The sequence below is a fragment of the Leopardus geoffroyi genome, chromosome C3, assembly GCF_018350155.1.
Source record: "Leopardus geoffroyi isolate Oge1 chromosome C3, O.geoffroyi_Oge1_pat1.0, whole genome shotgun sequence".
NCBI classification, from domain to species: domain Eukaryota; kingdom Metazoa; phylum Chordata; class Mammalia; order Carnivora; family Felidae; genus Leopardus; species Leopardus geoffroyi.
In genome coordinates, this window is record NC_059338.1 from 141280266 (window position 1) to 141303029 (window position 22764).

The 22764-nt window shown below is 40.6% G+C and overlaps 1 protein-coding gene across 1 annotated transcript in view; it reads right to left on the minus strand.

Annotated features, from left to right (window-relative positions):
• The window catches only part of CLVS1 (clavesin 1), a 175534-nt gene that overhangs the window by 31944 nt on the left and 120826 nt on the right, over positions 1 to 22764 (minus strand). Inside the window, exon 4 of the mRNA XM_045455142.1 lies at positions 2607 to 2717. Coding sequence (XP_045311098.1) covers positions 2607 to 2717 — 111 coding nt within the window. The remainder of the gene's footprint in view (positions 1 to 2606; positions 2718 to 22764) is intronic.

The following is a 22764-nucleotide window of genomic DNA, read 5'->3' on the forward strand; positions in this document are numbered from 1 at the left end:
TTATGCCATATACTATATTAAACTATACCACGTAACGGACACATACTTACTACCTTGCTCTGTTACATTGATTTCAATTTATGATATAATGGCATCATTTAGAAAGGAAAGGGACAAGAAGCTAAGTGCTAAGATTCTTCAGAAGAATATGGTAGCACTTCAGAAAACAATGTACATTTTCGGACAGTGGATTTCAATTTTAATAAGAATGATGGTTTTTGAAGAAATTCCCATGTTCTGGCTTTTGCAAAACACTTTTCAGGAGGAGCTAAAGTATCTGAAGCATGGAAAAGCAGAGCTAAATATTAGCTCCGGTTTTTAGAGCAAATATTTGTACCCACCCACCTAACACCTCCAGTTCTTTTGTTTTTTTTGCTTTTGAATTCTTTATACTTTCAATTTTATTTGTGATATTCATTTGTTTGTTTCAAGTTTTTAAAATTAAATTCCAGTTAGTTATCATATAGTGTAATATTAGTTTCAGGAGTAGAATTTAGCGATTCATCACTTACATTCAACCCTCAGAGCTTATCACAAGTGCCCTCCTTAATACCCACACCCATTTAGCCCCTCCCTCACCCACCTCCCCTCCAGTAACCCTAGCGTTTGTTCTCTATAGTTAAAAGTCTGTTGGGGTGCCTGGGTGGCTCAGTTGGTTAAGCGTCCGACTCTTGATTTGGGCTCAGGTCATGATCTCACAGTTCATGAGACGGAGCCCTGAGTCGGGCTCTGTGTTGACAGAGCAAAGCCTGCCTGGGATCCTCTGTCCCTCTGTCTCTGCCCCTCCCCTGTGTACGCGTGCACTCTATCTCTCAAGATAAATAAATAAACATTTAAAAAAGGAGTCTGTTTTATAGTTTTCCTCTCACTCCTTTCCCCCATCCTCATCTGTTTTATTTCTTAAATTCCACATCCAAGTGAAATCATATGGTATTTGTCCTTCTCCTGATTGACTTATCTAGCGTAGCGTTATACACTCTAGCTCCATTCACGTCATTGCAAATGGCAAGATTCCATTCTTTTTACGGCTGAGAAATATTCTATTGCATATATATACCACAACTCCTGTGTCCATTCATTAATCGATGGACATTTGGGCTCTTCCCATAATTTGGCTATTGTTGATACTGCTGCTATAAACATTGGGGTGCACGAGTCCCTTCGAATCGGTATTTTTGTATCCTTTGGGTAAATACCTAGCAGTGCAATTGCTATATCGTAGTTCTCTTCTTAACTTTTTGAGGAACCTCCATACTGTTTCCCAGAGTGGACACACCAGTTTGCTTTCCCACCGATAGCCAACACCTCCAGTTCTGAAAGGACAAATGAGTGCTGTGGAAACTGGCCATCTCTCCTGCGGTGCTATGGGATGGAAGAACTCAGCAGATAGGAGGCTGGATTCTTCACCTGTCGGATTCTGTTCTGTGCCCAGAGTTCCAGAAACTCCCTTCTATGCCCTGAGCCCTAGTTAGCAAAAAGCTTCCAAACGTCCCTGTCTCCTTAGGCTGGTGAGTTCTAGTTCTTAGTTCCATGCTTATTTGGGGACAGGAGAATTACCCCTCCCTGCTGTACTATTTCCTAAGGATCTGGAAGCAGCTGAGGTCTAGGAGTTGGGGATAACACAGAGTGTGTCTGTGGGTGTGTATGTAGGGGGGTTCCTCACATGATCATTCCCCCTGAATACTCAGGCTCTTCCCCAGAACGGGTTCCCCTGGGTATAGGGGCATACGTAAGGTGCCATAAGACTGACCCTGGCCAGATTCCCTTGAGAGGTGGGGCACCTGACCCAGGAGGTAGCTGAAATCAAAAAGTTTAAAAGAACAGGAGCTAAATGATGAAGAGAATGAAAGTCGCTGAGTCTCTACCACATCAGTGGCCTTATGCTACCTGCTCTCATATGCTGCTTCATTAAATTACCCAATTACCCAATAGCTCTGTGATATGGGTGTTTGTTTCTCTGTCTTATAAATGAGGAAACTGAGATTCCGAGGGAGTGCAGAAACAATGTTCAGTCTCTCAGCTAATCAGAATGCCATGAAAAGCCCCAGCCCTGATCGAAGGTGCTGGCCTCCCAAATGTCATCAGCCGATGCAATTAAGACTTTAAAAGCCTTCCTCCTCAGAGCATTATTATTTCTCGTGAAGAATGCTTTCCCAGCCTCAAAGGTGATGGAGCCGGCAGCTATGACCCAAGAGCCATGGGGGAGAAAAACAAATGGTAAACATTCTTCATCAGGATAATACATTTGCAGGACAAAATGCTAGCTATTAAAATATTCCATGAACGGGAAGCCGCTTGACCCCGTATCTCCCTCGAGCACTTACAGTAAAATGGGCATCTGGTATTTGCATGCCTTCAAAGTTTCCTTTGGTTGGTCGCTGGGACTCTGAAAATAACCCAGTTCTACTAAATTATTGATTAAATCCAGGCCATTTGCAAACTCCAGCTGAGGCTCAAAGGCTCAGGGAGTGCAGAAAAGCAGAAGACCCACAATGAAAACTTAGGAGAGACGGAGAGAGAAAGAGAGAGAAGGGAAGCAGAGAGATTGAAAGGAGGGTCCGGTCACTGTCCCTCTGCACCCCCCATTGGGTGTTTGTTTGCATTACCCGCTTCCTGGTCTTGTCTTTAAGGAATGGCTTGATGAGCGTGTACAGGGCATGAATGTACCAGGGCTGGTTGACGAAATGGACTCCTCCGAAGCGGGCAGGAAAGCTGTCCTGGGGCGGAAAGAGAGAAATGCACACCAGTTAGCACACATTCCAGATTGGACTGGGCCCACAGGACCACAGCCCCGGGAGCAACCTACTTCTCGCTGACTGAAGCACCAGCTAGTGGTAGGAAAGAAAGAAAGCACACACACTTCCTAGCTGGTAACATCTCCTCTATTCCCCTTGCCTCCTTCCTCCCCTCTGACTCCAAAACTTAAAAATTGTGCCTCCGTGCCAGCCCTGTCTTCCCCAAGTCGCAGTGATAGGACCTCTGACGTGGCACAGGAGCGTGTGTGAACCAGGTAGTGAGGGAGTCGGGATTCTTCCACATGTCAGACGAGCTCTGAGTATATACTCGCTCCTCTACCCTCATTCTCGCCCCCAACCCCCCCCCCCCCCGTTTCCAGTGGCATTATCATGACAGCAGGTGAACTCCCTGGGAGTAGGAAGGGATTGGAAAAGGATTTCAAAGGAGCTGAAGAGAAGGAGCTTTCTGGAATGCTCCAAAAATGTCACACCAATGTATGACAGCGTTTGCTGGCAACTATTCCACAGATTCCAGAGCTAGTTCCTTCTTTTGTCCCAGGACCCACATGGGAGGGCCCAGGGAGAAGACACTTGTGGACTGATGGACTAGTTGATTCCCCTAACCGAGGAAATATGGGCTTCCGCCTCTGCACATCAATATATTTTGTATACATTAGGAAATGAGAGCATCTTTTAAATGCTTCCAATGTTAGAATACAGCTCAGAGCACAGCCTCATCTTTTAGAAAAACTGAGAAGCTATTCTCCATCCTAATTAGACCCACAAAATAAGGGGCCTTGACCATGAAGTCTGAGCTAGTCCCACGGCACCAGGACCCGAGTTACCGATGCAGAGCTTCCGCAGATTACACTGCATTCATCTTGGTTAATGGAATAAAAAAAAAGAAGGAACACCTGAAGCAATTTGAATTGCCAAGTGTGCTGCCAATCAATTTCATCGCAACAAGCATCTTTGTAAAATGTAAGCAAGAAGAGAGGAAAGCGGAAGGAGCCTGGCCGCCTGAGCTAACAGTTCAGGCAGCAAGCTGATCCCTGAGGGTGTATGAAATGCCTTGCCTGAGTCTTTTTTAGTAACAAGGCAAGAGGGTTATTAACTTTTCTTCAGAGCCCTGTGAGTCTGCAAGATCCCTGGGAATCTTCCACACCGAGACCTAGTTCCCAATGTAAGTACACGAACTGTACGTAAGGGTTGACATTTTAAAAACTTAAAAATAATTTTTGCCTCTATCTAGATGTTTTACAGAGTACAAAGGAATTGCATATTTTGAAGATAAACCAGACAATTTGATTAAAAGTCTTTGTGTGGGACGGTATATATTTTTTAATTTATTTTATTTTTAAAAACTTAATGAAACCACCAAGTAAGGGTGGCGAGGCTGTTTTTTTTTTTTATTAATTTGTACATGTGTCATAATCTCTCATTATTCCAAATCTAATTTTAGATATGTAAAAGATTTTAATAAGGCTGTCTTTTCTCTGTTAGGGTAGTTTGGGATCTAAAAGTTCTTTGGTGCCTTAAAAAAAGATCATTCCCCAGAGTTTTCCCTTAACAAAAAGTGCTAAATACTAACCTTACTCTTTTTGGTCCTTTTGAACTTGTTATTCAGAAACAAAACTCATTATCCCATACTGAGCATGGGTTCTGAAGGACTATAGAAGATGAGGAGAGTACTACAAAGGGTTTATCTATAAAACCAGGGCTTTACCATCTTTTTCTAAGAGGACCAACAACAGGGCTTTTGTTTCTATTGAGAATCTATTGTGTTACACATTTTTACGTTAGTAAAGTGGAAGAAAACTCTGTAAATAATACTCTAGAGGCAGTGGGCAAAATCTTAAAGAAAACATTAGACTTTTTAAAATATCTAGAGACTCTTCGTTTTAGTCCATGGAAACTCAATCATCAAAGACATCAAAACTCTCTTCGGTTTGTGTCAGAGAAGGTTGAAAAAAAAAAAAAAAAAAAAACACAGGGCTGAGACCCAGTCAATTCTCTCTAGGTTGGCCCTGGCTTCAAGTCTGCCAGCTTGAAGGCATGGAATTTTATCGATCTCATCCAGGTCAGCCAGCAACTATGTGCAGATACATGCACGTAAAAATCCTGTGCCTCAGAGGTCTTAGGTTTGGGGCAAAGTGGAAACAGGATCACTTCACTTCAGGTCTCTCTAAAAGATTCAAATGAAACTCCCTCTTACCTAATAAAGACAATGTGCAAATGTTCTCGTATTCTCAAATGAGCCTGACCACGTTATTAATAATGGAGTGTGTGTGTGTGTGTGTGTGTGTGTGTGTTGTGCCAGGGAAAGATGAGGGAAGGAAAAGTTAGCCAAGACAACCCTCTTAGAAGCAATGATTATCTTGTTGGTGGTGTTTCCTGGTCTCATTAGCAAAACACAGATAGAGGGAAGCAAACCACAGATAAAGGGAAAATGTCTCCAAAGACCTCAGTGGTCCACTATCCATACTGAGTTGCATTTCTTAGGGTCTGGAACAGATCTGTCTCAAGATGACAGGCCAGGATTCAATGACAGTGTAACACTTTGTCAGAGTGAATATGTGCTAAAACATACCCTAGGTTCAAGAAAATGGTGTCAATTTCCCTACATTTCATGCATCTCTCAGCAAAAATATAACATCATCTCAAATTATAAGCATATACAAATCACAAATTTTGTCCCTCAGTTTATTTTAAATGAATTTATTTCCTTAAGACAAAAATAATACCCATTCTAAAAAAGTCAAAAATAGATTTAAAAATTTTTTGAAAAACTAGAAAACAGAGAAAGACAAGAAAGAAGAAAAGAAAATTCATGTATATTCTCACTGCTGAAGACATTCTCTTGCTGTTTTCTATCATTTAGGAAAGGGTCTGTTGTATTATAATAACACACAGCCCCTGCTTTTTATCATTTAAAACTATAAAGATTTATTTTTTGCTCACGCAGAATAGAATGTCCTTGCTGGGCTGGCAAGGAGCCATGCTTGATTTGCTCTCAGCCACGGATGCTGCCTTCCCCATCTGGAATAGTGCTGCTTGCCAGAGCCGAAAGAATCACACCTTAGATCTTAGGTTTGGCCACCAGAAAGTGACATGCTTCATCTGTCATACGTTAGAAGCCAAACACGCGCCTGACTTCCAAGGGGTCAGGAAGTGGGATGCAACCATGTGCCTAGGAAGGGAAAGACTAAAATTGCAGGTAGAGAGCACGCAGGTTACCCAAGCTCTGCTTCCTTCTTCCCTTCCTTTCCCTTCCCTTCAATTCCTTCTTTTCTTCCTTCTCTCCTTTCCTAGTGGGATTATGTTTTTGAAATTGGACTTAATAACTATTCATTGATGGCCTGCTTGATGTTGGTGATACAGTATTGAATAATACAAATATAGCATTCACAGGGTAGTGGAGACACAGACAATGGCAATCAAGTAATGATTTGTTTAGCATCTTTAATTCTTCACTAAAACATCAGTCCATACCTTGCACCTCTTCAGTTCAGCACATATTTATGAGGGCAAACACATCCTCCAAACTAGTCCTCAAAGCATTCTAACTCCACATTCAAAGAGTGCTACCTTTAAATCTCTACTACCTGGAATACTGGCTCAACAACTGACCTACAGATCTGAGCTCCAATCACTCATGTCCAGGATGCCCCCTTTGCTCTCTGAATATGCAGAGTAAGGCTGTTCTCATCTATGTGCTATGGTTTCCCATATGGGATAACTATTAAAGCATCTCAATGTTATTAAGATAAGGATCTGATATCAGAGTGTGAAAAGTAGAATAACACTGACTTAAGATAAATGGAGGAGAAGCCAGTGACCAATAAACTGATGGGGTAGTAAGGAATAGGTCTGAACAAACAGGGAAAATAATTTTTATTTTATTTTTTTAATGTTCATTTATTTATGTTTGAGAGAGAGAGAGAGAGCACAAGCAGCAGAGGGGTAGAGAGCGAGACAGAGAGGAAGACACAGAATCTGAAACAGGCTCCAGGTTCTGAGCTGTCAGCACAGAGCCCGACGCAGATCTCGAACCCATGAACCTTGAGATCATGACTTGAACTGAAGTTGGACATTAACACTGAGTCACCTAGACACCCCCAAAAAGACAATATTTCACTTTCTTATTTCATGTTTCATATTTTAAACAAGTATCCTTGTGATATGTGTAAAATATTCCATGCAAAGCAGCAGAATACATTCTCTTTTTAGGTGCCCACAGGGTGCCTGGGCGGTTCAGTCAGTTAAGCGTCGGACATCGGCTCAGGTCATGATCTTGTGGTTCGTAGGTTTGAGCCTTCCCTTGGGCTCAGTGCTGACAACTCAGAGCCTGGAGCCTGCTTCAGATTCTGTGTCTCCCTCTCTCTCTCCCTCCCCTGTTAGCGCTGTGTCTTTCTCTGTCTCAAAAATAAATAAACATTAAAAAAAAATTAAGTGCCCATAGAACATATATCAAGACAGACCAACCATATCTGGGACATAAAAAAACCTCAACAATCTTAAAGGAAGTGAAATCATACAGAGTATATTCTCTGTCCATGATGGAATCAAACCGGAAATTTAACAGAAAGATAACAGGAAAATTTCCAAGCACTTTGAAACTAAAGAACATATGTTTAAATAATTCATGGATGCATCAAAGAAGTCTCAAGGAAAACAAATACACAGAACTGAAGGGAAATGAAAATACAATGTATCAAAGTTTGTGAAACATAGCTAAAGCAGCGCTGACAGGGAAATTTATAGCACTAAATACATATATGCAAAAAAAGGAAAGGTCTTGAATCAATAATTAAAGTCCCCACTTTAAGAATGTAGAGGGAGAGTTGCCTGGGTGGTTCAGTTGGTTAAGTGTCCGACTTCCTCACAGGTCATGATCTCATGGTCTGTGGGTTCGAGCCCCTATCTGGCTCTGCAACTGACAGTGTGGAGCCCGCTTGGAATTCTCTCTCTTTCCATCTCTCTCTGCCCCTCTCCCACTTGTACGCATGCTCTCTCTCTCAAAATAAATAAACGTTAAAAAAAAGAGAAAATAATAAAGAGCAGAAATAACGACATTGAAAATAGAAAAACAATAAAGAAATTCAATAAAACTAAGAGTTGATTCTTAGTTGATTCTTTGAAAAGGACAAATAAAATAAACAAACATTTAGCAAGATTGACAAAGAAACAAAGGGAGATGTCACAAATTACCAAAATCAGGAATGAATGTGCAGATATTGCTATAGACACTGCAGACACCCAAAGGATAATCAAGGAATACTATAAGCAATTATACACACATATATGTGACAGCTGAGAAGAAATGGACTAATTCCTCAGAAAGAAGGTACCACTACTCACCCAATATGAAATAGGTACTTAAAATAGCCCTTAACTATTAAGAACATTATTACATTTGTAATTTTAAAAGTTAACCAAACTGGGCTCAGTTTCACTGGAAGATTCTACTAAACTTTCAAAGAGTTAGCATCTATTCTACATAATTTCTTCCAGAAAGTGGAAGAGAAGGAAACACTTTCTGATTCATTTATGAAGCTAGTATCTCCCAAATACCGAAGTGAAACAAAAACAGTACCACAAAATAAAATTACAGATCAATATCCTTCATTAATATGGTTGTAAAAATCCTTAAAATATTAGCAAGCAGAATTCAGCAATATACAAAAAGAATGATACACTATGTTCAAGTGGGGTTTATCCAGGATGCAGGGCAGGCTCAATATTTAAAAATCAATTAACTGAATGATTAACCATATTTTCTAGTTTCTATATTTGATGCCTTGCCATCTGAGGACTTGTTGATGAGGAAGGAACTGTCCCTTAGCTGATTCTTAGAGAGAGCAAGAGAGAACTCCTTTTATATGTAGACTAACCAATCCAGCACCCATACCCCAACTGCCTCCTTTATTGGACTGTTACACTCTGGGCCACTATTCCTGCCCCAATCACCCCCGGAACCAGGGGCAGCTCCTATACCCAGGAGCCCACTGAAATTATTCCAACTAGCCTAAATCCTAATCCTGTTTAGCCTCTTTTCCCTGCCTTGTTCATTTCTTCCCATTAAATCACAATGAAGACTCTTGCCCAAGTTTTCTCCTCACTCTCTCTGCCTCCTGACAAACCGCAGGGCTTCCTCTTGTGCCCCTCCCATCATGGCGTGCCTTCACCCAGTTTCTAGGGATCTGGAAAAAGAACAAATTGCTTCCTTCATGACAGTCATTTCCATGTCTGTGTGTCTCACCATACCTGATTAAAACAAAACCCAGGCGCCTTTACAATAGTAATCCATTGTTTGAACAGGCCAAAGAGGAAAAAATTACTCGATCATATCAAGTGATGTAGAAAAAGAATTTAACAAAATTCAACACCCATTTGTGATAAAAAAAAAAAAAAACTTTTGGAAAAATGGGACTCTATTTGGGAATAACATGATTATCTACATAGAAAATCCCAAGGAATCTATTAAAAAAAAAAAAAAACAGACACCAAAAAAGAAAAAAAACAAGCTTTCTATAACTGAGTTCATTAACATTGCAGAATGGAAAGGAAATAGACAAAGAATCAACACAAAGCCATCAAAATTTAAAAATGCATGACAAAACATATCCAGCATTTGTATGCTGAAAACTACACAATGCTGATGAAAGAAATCAAAGAAGGTTTAAATAAATGAAGAGACATATTATGTTGTGAATCAAAAGAGAACATACTAAATATGTCAATTCCTCTCAAACTGATAGACAGACCTGCAGTATCTATCAAAAGCCAAGTGAGATTTTTTTCTGTAGACATCAATAGGGATATTCTAAAATTTATATGGAAAGCCAAAACCCTAGAATAGTGAAAACAATTTTGAAAAGAATAAAGTGGAAGAAATTATTTTACCAAAACCAAAGCTTATTATAGCTGCAATAATCAAGACTCTGTGGTATTAGGGGAGGGGGAAATACATGGGTCAATGAAGCAGAAGAGAGAACTCAGAAATAGATCCACACAAATATGTTCAACTGATGTTTTACTAAAGTACAAAAACATTTCATTGAAGGAAGAAAGCTTTTCAACACATAGTACTGGAGCAGTTGGACTTCCATAAGCATAAATAAATATATACATAAATAAATGTAAACCTGTCTTCAACTACACACCTCATACAAAAATTGACTCAAAATGGATCATGGACTTAAACGTAAAACTATACAGACTTAGAAAAAATGTTGGAGACGATCTCTAGGATCTCGGAGTAGACAGTTTTTAAGCTTGACTCCAAAAGCATGATGCATAAAACGAAAAGAATAATAAATTGGATATTGGCAACATTAAGAAGATACAGAGTGGGATAAAATATTTGCAAACCGCTGATCTCACAAAGGAGTAATATGTAGGATACATAATACACTTCAATCTCAACAGCAAAAAGGCAAGCAGTCCAGTTAGAACATGGACAAGAGACATGAAGAGACATTTTACCCAAGGAAATATACAGATGTCAAATAAGCACATGAAAAGATGTTCCATATCATTAACCATTACTGAAACGCAAATTAAACTCGATGAGATATTATACTATAAACCTATTAGAATGTCTTAAAAAAATGAAAACACCAAATTCTGGTGAAGATATGGAGAAACTGGATCATTCCTACATTGCTGGTGGGAACGTAAAATAGTACAGTCACTCTGGAAAACATTTTGGCAGTTTTCTGAAACACTAAATATCCAACTACCATATGACCTAAGAATTACACTCCAGAGCATTCATCCAGAAAAACAATAACTTATGTCGACACAAAATCTGGTGCTAGGGTGTTTATAGCAGATTTATTTGTAATAGTCCCAAACTGGAAATAGCCTAGATGTCCTTCAGTGAGTGAATGGTTAAGCATATTGGTACATTCACACCGTGCAACACTAAAAGGAACAATTAAAAGGAACAATTACTGATATACACAACAATCCAGAAAAATCTCTGGAGAGAGAATTGTGTTAAGTCAAAAAACCCCATCCCCAATAGTTACATACTGTATGATTCCATTCATATGACATTCTTGAAATGACGAAATTATAGAAACAACAGCTTAGTGGTTTCCAGGGGTTAAAGAGTGGGTGAAGGTGGAGGGAAGTGGGTGTGGCTTTAAAAGGGTACAGGATGAAAATGTGGCAATGAAATCTTTGTGGCGATGAAAATGTTCTGTATCTTGACTGTATCAATGTCAGTATCAATGTCAGCTTTAAAAGGGTACAGGATGAAAATGTGGCGATGAAATCTTTGTGGCGATGAAAATGTTCTGTATCTTGACTGTATCAATGTCAGTATCCTGGTTGTGATATTGCTTATAGTTTTGCAAGACGTTTCCAGTGGGGCAAACGAAATCAAGGCTACACGGGATGTCTCTGCATCATCCCTTACAACTGCATGTGAATCTACATTATTTCAAAATAAAAATGAAAGAATATGACTATTGTGAATATTCCAAAAGTCTCCAAAGTGGAAGCAGCCACCTCTACAGTATAACGGAAGCATTTCTACAGATGATCTTTTCTGTCTTACATGGAATGTTCGACAAAAAATGCCAAAGTAAATCATAAGGCACAAGATACATCGCAGGGCATTCTAAGGTGCTCTTCTGTATTTTCTTTGGGGGTTTTGGCCAGTGTTCAGTGATTCCAGCAGTCCATTGGAAATGTACTGTATTTTTGAATAGGCACTTCGTCTGCACTTCATTTTCACACTGGCTCTATTCAAGCATCACTCGGCTGCTTTTTCTTGTGTTTGATTGGGACTTAGGAGCAACGTGACAGAGGCAAAACTATTTCCTCTCTCTTTCTTTGACAATCCGATACAGATGTTACTGGTGGAAGTTGGTTGGGTTTCCTGCTGGCTAACGAAGCACTTACTAGCGCCATTTGCTAAGATTTGTAATGCCTGCAGGCGAATTATATTTCACAATGGGGCTCAAAACACGTCTGACCTCAAAATCACATTGCCCTGTGAAGCCTGGGGAACTTTGCTCACAACTGCCCTCTCCAACTCCCAGCCTTTCCCACCTCTTCCACTGCCCTTATTTGAAAAGTAGAACAGGACCAGGCAAATCCCCAAATATATGAATTCCTCCCCCACCCCACCTATTAAGATTCCTCCGAAAACCAAATGCAAAGAAGAAAAAGGAACGGATGAGCACAAGAGCTGTCTCTCAGACTTTCTGCCTCCTTCCCTTTAGCAGCTCTGAGTTTTCTTCAGGGCCTTGGCAGATGGCATCCATTCATTCACATAACAGCACGTATGGAGGTCTGCAGGCAGCATAAAGACACATGCATGGAGTCCAGCTTTATCTATTCAGTTTATGCGTGTCCTACTAATGACACCCATTTCCCACATCAGAGCGGACAGATAAAAACATTTTCGGCAGCATAAATGGGCTTCACTGATGCAAGAGAGCCTTCTAAAAATGCTATATTTCATGCTGATGGGTTTTTATTATACCACGTGGTAGTCATTAGCGTGAAAGTCACATATCCACCTATTTGCAAGGAAATGGAGAGCTCATGCCATAGCAGTTGCACACCAAATGCGATATATATATATCAGTAGCAAGCATGAAAGAGGAGAGAACATGCTGATTAACAAGGCAGCTGGTCAATGGCTTCCACTGATTACAGGCTATGGATTTTCTTCCAGTACATGCTCCTAGAAGTCATTGTTGACTTCTAAGAAGCTGTATTGACCTGGTGTTCTCTTGAGGTTAGGAAGAGCTAGGGTTTTTTTTTTTTGTTTTTTGTTTTTTTTTTCAACGTTTATTTATTTTTGGGACAGAGAGAAACAGAGCATGAACGGGGGAGGAGCAGAGAGAGAGGGAGACACAGAATCGGAAACAGGCTCCAGGCTCTGAGCCATCAGCCCAGAGCCCGACGCGGGGCTCGAACTCACGGACCGCGAGATCGTGACCTGGCTGAAGTCGGACGCTTAACCGACTGCGCCACCCAGGCGCCCCAAGGGTTTTTTTTTAATGCAGGTTTTAGATCAGGACAGGCTAGGGGGTAAAAGTTTTATCTGCAGATCCTGGAACAGATTGGCAGTGCTCCTAACCATAGTAAGCAAAGCTCGCCTTCTGTCAAACTGACCCGACCAGCAGGTTAAGTTCAGAACCCTCCCCGGTTTCAACATTCCTAAACGACATTCCTTGACCATCTCTTTCGTGTCCATTTCTGTTCACCAATTCAGCAAGCAGGTATCAGGCCCCTGTTATGAGGAAAATGCAGGGGTGCACGGACCTACGAAACATACTCTCTGGCTTCAACCAGTTGTCCAGTGGGAGAGATAGGGAAATGATGATGCTTTGAGGGGAAGACACTGAATTCAGAGTTTAGGTTCTGTGTTTATGGTAGTTCCTCAAAGCAGAGCCAATAAACAGCTCAGATAGCCAGAGGTGAAGATCAGGGGAAGGTTGGATGTCCTGCAGGGCCAAATAAAAATGCCTTATATAAAGAGTTAACAGAAAATGTATGTGACTGTGTTTGAGAGTCTTCAAGAGTTCATTTGCTTAGCACCTCTTTGCTTCAAGAGTTTAGTACTTAGCACCACTATTTTAAAAGAATAAGTTTCAAATGATCTCTATTTTAAAACATAAAAACATAAGAGAAGGAAGGAAGGAAGGAAGGAAGGAAGGAAGGAAGGAAGGAAGGGAAATAGCTCAAAAATCATCTTGTGGTGCATACACATCAAATTTTTGCCAAGATAATGGAAAATATGACTATAAATTTAAAGACTATCTTGGGGCGCGTGGGTGGCTCAGTCAGTTAAACGTCCGACTTCAGCTCAGGCCATGATTTCATGGTTCCTGGATTTGAGCCCCACCTTGGGTTCTGCACTTACACCTTGGAGCCTGCTTGGGATCCTCTGCCCCACCCCCACTTGTTCTCTCTCTCTCTCTCTCTCTCAAAAATAAATAAATAAAACTTTAAAAAAAAAAAGAATATCTTGATCACACTGGTATCACCTCGTGTCTGGTAGGAAAGGCTTTAGTAACAAGAAAACCGAGACAATCCCAATTGTCTTTTTAACTTCCTACTTAATAGAGCTCCATATAGGAGAATTGCATCCTTCTTTGACTCTGGCAATCTCACTGCTGCTCAAGTGGGATGAGCAAAAAGGTGACCATGACTGCTACCAGGAGAGAAGGAACAAAATATAAGCCCATCCAGCATGATCACTCTGAGTCTGCAGAGGTGAGCTCAAGCAATGGAAACTTAATTTGCCATAAAAATCACTTCCAGCTTCTCTAACCACGGTGACCTTATATCTGACTATTAAATAGCAAATACGTTATGGTAAGGACATAATATTTCATTTCCAGGTTTCCCTCGGGGACCCTAACTAGTAAACAGATGATTGTTGTTCATTATTTAAAAGCCAATTCATGGAGAAACCCAGGTTGCTTGCATCATTGATTTGCACAGGAAATCAATGCCAGAAGATACAGTATCATTCATATAATTCAACCTGCAAGTTAGTGCTTAAACTCACAGAATCATGGTGTCTCTGAGAGAAAGAAGCATGGTGGAAAAGACACAGAAATCACTCAAAGCAAAGTTTTCAGCCAATGGTAAGCCTTTAACCACACAAATGTCTTTGGTTTGTAACTAAGGCTGTAATAAGCAAGGATACTAAAATGGTAAAGTCTTGGGGCGCCTGGGTGGCGCAGTCGGTTAGGCGTCCGACTTCAGCCAGGTCACGATCTCGCGGTCCGTGAGTTCGAGACCCGCGTCGGGCTCTGGGCTGATGGCTCAGAGCCTGGAGCCTGTTTCCGACTCTGTGTCTCCCTCTCTCTCTGCCCCTCCCCCGTTCATGCTCTGTCTCTCTCTGTCCCAAAAATGAATAAACGTTGAAAAAAAATAAATAAATAAAAAATAAAATGGTAAAGTCTTAATAAATACAATTTAAGAAAAAATATTAAAATCAATAAAGGTAACTCAATAGCTAAGAATTGGGCATTTAGTATGTAGCAGGAGCTTTTATATGTGTTAATCCATATAACACTCATGACAATATTACATAGATATTATATATGTAGTGTATTACCTATTAAAGTATACCAGTTTAACAAGTGAGGAAGCATAGTCTTACTTAAGGTAGTTAAATACTTGTCCAAATTCACACATCAAGAAGACATTGAATGAATTTTAATCCAGATCTGTCTGTTCTTATAGTCGAAGCTTTTATTCCTCTTATTTAAGCTCTTTACATCAGCAAAATTTTGACTGTTGACTATCTTCATGTGGGTTTTAAGGATGCATAAACCTAATTCAGGTAAGATTAATCAGATCAGTAAGATTAGTTCTGTTATTATTAGAATAGAATGGACAACTATTCTTAATACGGACTACAGAAGTTTTAAAGGTGAACCTGAATCTCCACATATTGGTCGTGCCTTATTGGGGAACATTGTACTTTTTATAGCATAGATGTATTTATTTTAACATGGCCTTATTTTGCAGGAGATCTAAGTCAGCCAAAAATTTTCTTGTATTGAAGCACATTTCATTTTCTAATCTCTAAATACACATCATTTCTCCATGTGAAAAACTACCAATAACACCTGTCAGAATAGTGAAAATTGAAAACACAAGATGGGGCGCCTGAGTGCCTCAGTCGGTTAAGTGTCCAACTTTAGCTCAGGCCATAGTCGCATGGTTCGTGGGTTCAAGCCCCACGTTGGGCTCTGTGCTGACAGCTCAGAGCCTGGAACCTGCTTCCAATTTTGTCTCCCTCTCTCTCTGCCCCTCCCCTGCTCTCGCTCTGTCTCTTTCTGTCTCTTAAAAGTAATAAATAAACATTAAAAAAAAAAAACCCACACAAGAAACAACAAGTGTTGGTGAAGATGTGGAGAAAAGGAACCCTCTTGCACTACTGGTGGGAATACAACCTGTAGAAACTAGTATGGAGGCTCCTCAAAAAGTTAAAAAGAGAACTACCCTATGATCCAGTAATCACACTGTTGGCTATTTACCAAAAAATACAAAAGCTCTATTTCAAAAGGATTCATATTCACCCTTATGTTTATAGCAGCATTATTTATGATAGTCAAATTATGGAAGCAGCCCAAGTATCCATCAATAGATGAATGGATAAAAAAGATGTAAAAAAAAAAAAAATATATATATATATAATGGAATATAATGGAATATTATTCAGCCATATAAAAGAATGAAATCTTGCCATTTACAATGATATGGATGGAGCTAGAGAGTATATGGCTAACTATAGAGAACAAACTGATAGTTACCAGAGGGGAGGTGGGTGGGGGGATGGGCGAAATAGGTGATGGGGCTTAAGGAGGGCACTTGTCATGATGAGCACTGGGTGTCGTCTGGAAGTGTCGAATCACTATATTGTACACCTGAAACTAATATAACACTGTATGTTAACTGTACTGGAATTAAAAGTAAAATGAAACTAAATTAAAAAAAAAACAACTATCAATAAAATCTCCCCCAAACAAATAGTAGGGAGGGTTCTGTCAGGACAGGCTTAACAATTTACAAAATGTATTAGGAGTACTGCTTCTTCCTCCTTGTAATGGAGTTGGTAGAACTCATTAAAACCTTGGCCTTGTCTTCCTGGGAGCATGGCTAAACTACATTTCCCTGTCCCCGTTACAAAGTGACACATGGGACTATGTTCTGGAGAATGAAATGTGGTTAGAAGTAAGATCACCACATCCAGAGCCAAACATCAAGTAGATATGACTCTTCTATGCTCCCTCTTTCTTCTCCATGTGGCTGGAAGTGAACAACTCGGAGGCCTTAGAAGATAGGGGAGGCCCAGAATTCAGGGAGCCACTATGGAGCCACTATGGAGCCCCTATGAGCCACTTGTTGGAGACCATAGAACTGCCTCACCAGGAACAGCAGGAGAGGATCTGTGGGAGCGAGAAAAGTCAAACACAACATAACTTATCCTGTCCTGATGTGCGCAGACATTAACAGTGAACGGTAGGGGGCATCTGGGCTATGTACACGACGTGGGGGTTACCATCTTGCAGATGATACTTCAAACCGTGAGTTTTGTGCGGTGACCCAGGAAGTGAATGAAGCCGGAGTAGAGACTGAGTCCTCAGCGTCGCTAAGTTTGAAAGGCAGAAACAGGAGAAGAATCTAGGATGGATGTCGGAAGGGTGGCCCATCAGGCAGGAAAGAGGGCCGTGTCCTGGAGGCCAAGGAGCATTTTCAGACTATCTCAGTATTTTCCTAATCGAGAGAGCATTCAGAGGGGTCAAATTCTTCTGAGGCTGACAAAATATGAAAGCTGAGAAATGGCCCTTGAATGTAGCCGGGTGAAGGTCCCTGCCTTTGAAGGGCTTCCCTTCCAGCTGGGAGGGAAAGAGAGATAATAAACAACAACAATAAAAGCTAGAAGGTGCTACACTGGAAAGTAAACAGGGGAGAAAGCTGCAGAATGTTGAGGAAAGTACCTGAATTTTAAAAAGCACAATTGCACCAAGAAGCATAAAATACCTAGGAATAAACCTAACCAAAGATGTAAAAGTCTGTATGCTGAAAACTATAGAAAGCTTATGAAGGAAATTGAAGAAGATATAAAGAAATGGAAAAACATTCCATGCTCATGGATTGGAAGAAAAAATATTGTTAAAATGTCAATACTACCCAAAGCTATCTACACATTCAATGCAGTCCCAATCAAAATTCCGCCAGCATTCTTCTCGAAGCTAGAACAAGCAATCCTAAAATTTGTATGGAACCACAAAAGACCCTGAATAGCCAAAGTAATTTTGAAGAAGAAGACCAAAGTGGGAGGCATCACAATCCCAGACTTTAGCCTCTACTACAAAGCTGTCATCATCAAGACAGCATGGTATTGGCACAAAATAGACACATAGACCAATGGAATAGAATAGAAACCCCAGAAGTAGACCCACAGAAGTATGGCCAACTAATCTTTGACAAAGCAGGAAAGAATATCCAATGGAAAAAAGACAGTCTCTTTAACAAATGGTGCTGGGAGAACTGGATAGCAACATGCAGAAGTATGAAACTAGACCACTTTCTTAAACCATTTACAAAAATAAACTCAAAATGGATAAAGGACCTGAATGTGAGACAGGAAACCACCAAAACCCTAGAGGAGAAAGCAGGAAAAAAACTCTCTGACTTCAGCCGCAGCAATTTCTTACTTGACACATCCCCAAAGGCAAGGGAATTAAAAGCAAAAATGAACTATTGGGACCTCATGAAGATAAAAGGCTTCTGCACAGGAAAGGAAACAACCAACAAAGCTAAAAGGCAACCAACGGAATGGGAAGAGATATTTGCAAATGACATATCAGACAAAGGGCTAGTATCCAAAATCTATAAAGAGTTCACCAAACTCCACACCCGAAAAACAAATAATCCAGCGAAAAAATGGGCAGAAAACATGAATAGACACTTCTCTAACGAAGACATCCAGATGGCGAACAGGCACATGAAAAGATGCTCTACGTCGCTCCTCATCAGGGAAATACATATCAAAACCACACTCAGACATCACCTCACGCCAGTCAGAGTGGCCAAAATGAACAAATCAGGAGACTATAGATGCTGGCGAGGATGTGGAGAAACAGGAACCCTCTTGCACTGTTGGTGGGAATGCAAATTGGTGCAGCCACTCTGGAAAACAGTGGGAGGTTCCTCACAAAATTAAAAATAGACCTACCCTATGACCCAGCAGTAGCACTGCTAGGAATTTACCCAAGGGATACAGGAGTGCTGATGCATAGGGGCACTTGTACTCCAATTTTTATAGCAGCACTCTCAACAATAGCCAAATTATGGAAAGAGCCTAAATGTCCATCAACTGATGAATGGATAAAGAAATTGTGGTTTATATACACAATGGAGTACTACGTGACAATGAGAAAGAATGAAATATGGCCCTTTGTGGCAACATGGATGGAACTGGAGAGTGTGATGCTAAGTGAAATAAGCCATACAGAGAAAGACAGATACCATATGTTTTCACTCTTAGGTGGATCCTGAGAAACTTGAGAGACCCTGAGAAGACCATGGGCGAGAGGAAGGAAAAAAAAAAAAAAGGTTAGAGAGGGAGGGAGCCAAAACATGAGACTCTTAAAAACTGAGAACAAACTGAGGGTTGATGGGGTGTGGGAGGGAGGGGAGGGTGGGTGATGGGTATTAAGGAGGGCACCTGTTGGAATGAGTACTGGATGTTGTATGGAAACCAATTTGACAATAAATTTCATATAAATTAATAAATAAATAAATAAATAAATAAATAGCTGGTCAGAAAAAGCCTACTGAGAAACGAACCCTTGCTTTGAGTAAGCCGGCTGTGTGGTTGCCTAGGGCTGGTATTTCGGCAAAGGGAAGCGGTGTACAAATCCAGAGGTGGGAGCATTTCCACCACGTCTAAAGAAAGGAATCAACTAAACCAGCATTTCCCAAAGAAAGCCCTGCAGAATATTAATCCCGAAGGGTCTCTCCGTACAAAAGAGGATTCCAAATTAAACACTGCACACTCAGCCTTCCCTTTGGAAGTTAAAGGACCCATTTGTCTATTTAATTAAAGCCTTTAAAAAAAAGTCTGGTAGCAAAGAAACCAACTGAACTCTCCTTGATTCATTGTTTCCCATGGGATTTGAGCCACAGGACCTTTTTTGGGGAGTTTATTAACCAAACTAATATTCTGGGAAATGTGCAAGGGAAGCTCTGGACTTAACCTCTCGGTAAGTTAGAAAACCGTGTACTTGGGGTATCACATCTGTCAGGTTTGAGTCAGCAGTGTGACAGTTTCAATATTGTCAGATACTATTTTAAACAAATCTATTATGAAAGTCATATAGTTACAGGGAGCAAGTAGGTGATTTTAAGAAGGTATTTTGTCTCTTTTTTAAAGTTAGAAATGTGTTTTAGTCATTTGAATTCTGTGTTATTCCCATTTCACCCAGCTTGTCCCCGGCCTTTAGAAAGAGAGACCCGCTGATTTCTGGCTCTAACCAAGTAAGACCAGGGAATGGGATCTTCTCCTGAGGAAGCTATTTGTTCACTCCAATTCTGTGATCTCCGGCCTTAGGAAAAAGCTGCACTCTCCATTAGAGTTTAAATGGCATCGAGCCTGTCTGATAGAGCATAATCTTTCCTTCAAATGGGAACATATTGAGCACAGATTTGGCGTCATCTTGAGGGCAGGACACTGACAGCAGCAGAGCCATAGAGAGGACTGGCAGGTCACTATGACCTGGGAGCCTGGAGAAGACCCAGGCTGGGCCTGAACAGAGCCTCCTATTGGGTCCAAGACCCATTTTGCACATGTAGGAAATACTGCCTCTCACGCTGAAATATGAGTTTGCTGCTTTGCTGAGTGCAAAACTAAAACAAAAATAAAAACATGATTTAAACTGAGAGGGCAAGAAAGTGACCTTGAGGGGAAATTTTATTTTTCTTGCATTGAAAAACTATCTCATATACCTCTTCTTTTTGATTATCTGTCTCATATGCTGAATGGGGCTTCTATTGACTTGTAACCACTTAATTCCACAATTCAAATAAGATTCTCACTAAATCGCACCGCAACTATCCAAATCGTTCCGTGAAATTTAATGTTTGATGTAAGCATCTCTAGAGATCTGATGCATTAATATACTTATGATTCATAACGGCATCTGCAAAAGAGTTTTGACAAATGTGCAGACTTTACAACACTCTTTATACACTTATTTACATATTGCATTGGTCTAATAATAAGGGCTATTTTAAGGGCACAACTTAAAAACCACATTAGGCTCCTTAACAAGTATTGACTATTATAAACATTTGAGTAATTTTTTCATGGACAGACACTTACACTGATAGTTTTAAAAAATGATAGAAATGATCCCAGAAAAAATAACAGCTTACCAGTAAGACCTGTTAAGTTTTATTTTATTTTTTTTTAATTTTTTTTTTTCAACATCTATTTACCCTTGGGACAGAGAGAGACAGAGCATGAACGGGGGAAGGGCAGAGAGAGAGGGAGACACAGAATCGGAAACAGGCTCCAGGCTCTGAGCCATCAGCCCAGAGCCTGACGCGGGGCTCGAACTCACAGACCGCGAGATCGTGACCTGGCCGAAGTCGGACGCTCAACCGACTGCGCCACCCAGGCGCCCCAAGACCTGTTAAGTTTTAAATTCTACTGTTGGTGTTTTTAACTCAGCCGTGAGAAACTCTGAGAATATAACAGCCGAGTAAAAGAATATTATTACTAATAAAATTAGATATTTTCTATTAGACAAAACTTACCACCACCATTATAATATACCTTGGGAAAAATGATTTTTCTGCTTTTTATTACTAACGCAAATTCTTATAAGTATTTTATTTTATACTACCAAGAAACACTATTCTTATTGAAAGATTTCAGATTAAAACCTTCCAGAATTAGCTTATCATCAAGAAAATGCTTTTAGATATAATGATATCACACACACACACACACACACACACACACACACACACACACACACACAGGGTAACATCACCAGGGATCAGGATCAGGGATTCGTAATGATCAGGAAGTATCTCAATTGGCTCCAAGGGGAAGAATGTCTTTTTACATAAGCTCAGTTCAGATCTGCTGTCCTGGCTACACATCTTATGCAGAGTTCTTACTTAAGCAATGAGAAATCCACTACCTAAGGGAAAAGACTCTCGAAGGGTATCTAAGATTTCCAGGGATTTTATTCAGGATATTATAATGTTACCCTCCTTCTTACTTAATTTTATGTTACCATATTATGCCTTACCTACATTCACTCAGGATAAAAGTTTTTATTTTATTCTTTCCTTTCTCCCCCTCTTACACACACACTCACAACACACACGCACACACCATGTGCCACACACCCCAGCACACAGTTGATATATATCTATTTTGGGTTTTTTTCCCCTTCTTTTCTCATTGGCAAGGCCTCTTAAATTTAGGGTTCAACGCCTTCAAATTTACAAATAAAAATGACTCAAAAGTTGGATTTCTCTGCAGGTGAGCCAGCTGTGACTTATGGAGTGCTCACTGAGGGGCTGGAACAAATCAGCACCCCTTCTAGAACTGACAGATCCATCATGAAAGAATCATCCCTTTGTCCCACAGCTGAATCTCCTGGTCGATTAAAGGCATCACTGTGGGGGTAACACCTCAGTTATTTTTCTCTCATTATTTCCTGGGAGCGGATTGGGAGCAGTTATTGGCACAAATTTTGTGCTGGTCGTGGGGGAGGAATGTGAGTGTTGGTGGCAAGAGGATATTTGTAGGGCTGAGGAGGGAGCCTGGCATGAAAGATAGAAAAACATGAACTGCAAAGTGTCCCTGCACCGGTACTAACTCTGTCTCTCTAATGGTCTTACCAAAGGGACATATGAATGCACACCTTTGGGAATGCAATGCTGTATTTCAGGTGCAATGTGGTCAATGGAAACTTGGCAGTCAGTGGAAACTTGGCGGTCAGTGATTTGAGGTTCCAAAGCCACCTATAGTGTGCCTTTAGGCAAGTTACTTAATCTCTCTGGGCTCAGTCTGCTTCTGGCAAAATTCTGCAAGCAATTGTGAGGCTTCAGTGGATCAGTGTATGTAATCCACAGCATCTGGCAACTGGAATGTTCCCTGCCTGGCCCTCTTTTGAGCCTTTACCCACTGTTCCCACTCTCGGTGATAGTGCTTTTGGGCATGCCCACATGGCCAGGCCATTTCTGTGCCACCATATCTGTCTTTCATTCATATCCTTCTATTTTCCAGGTTTGTCAGTCATGTTTTTCATGATTGTGCACATCCTGGGTTGATTTACCCCAAGGTGCCTCCATCACCATGCCTCCCCTGATCTGGGCTATAATACAGGCTTCTGACCCTGCTCTTGGCCTCATGTTCCATATTCCTTTTCAGTCAATAGGAACTATTGGTAGAAACTCTGAGGTGGGTGAAGCAAGGAGAGAAACCGGGACATTTCTATCAGGTTGTTCTACC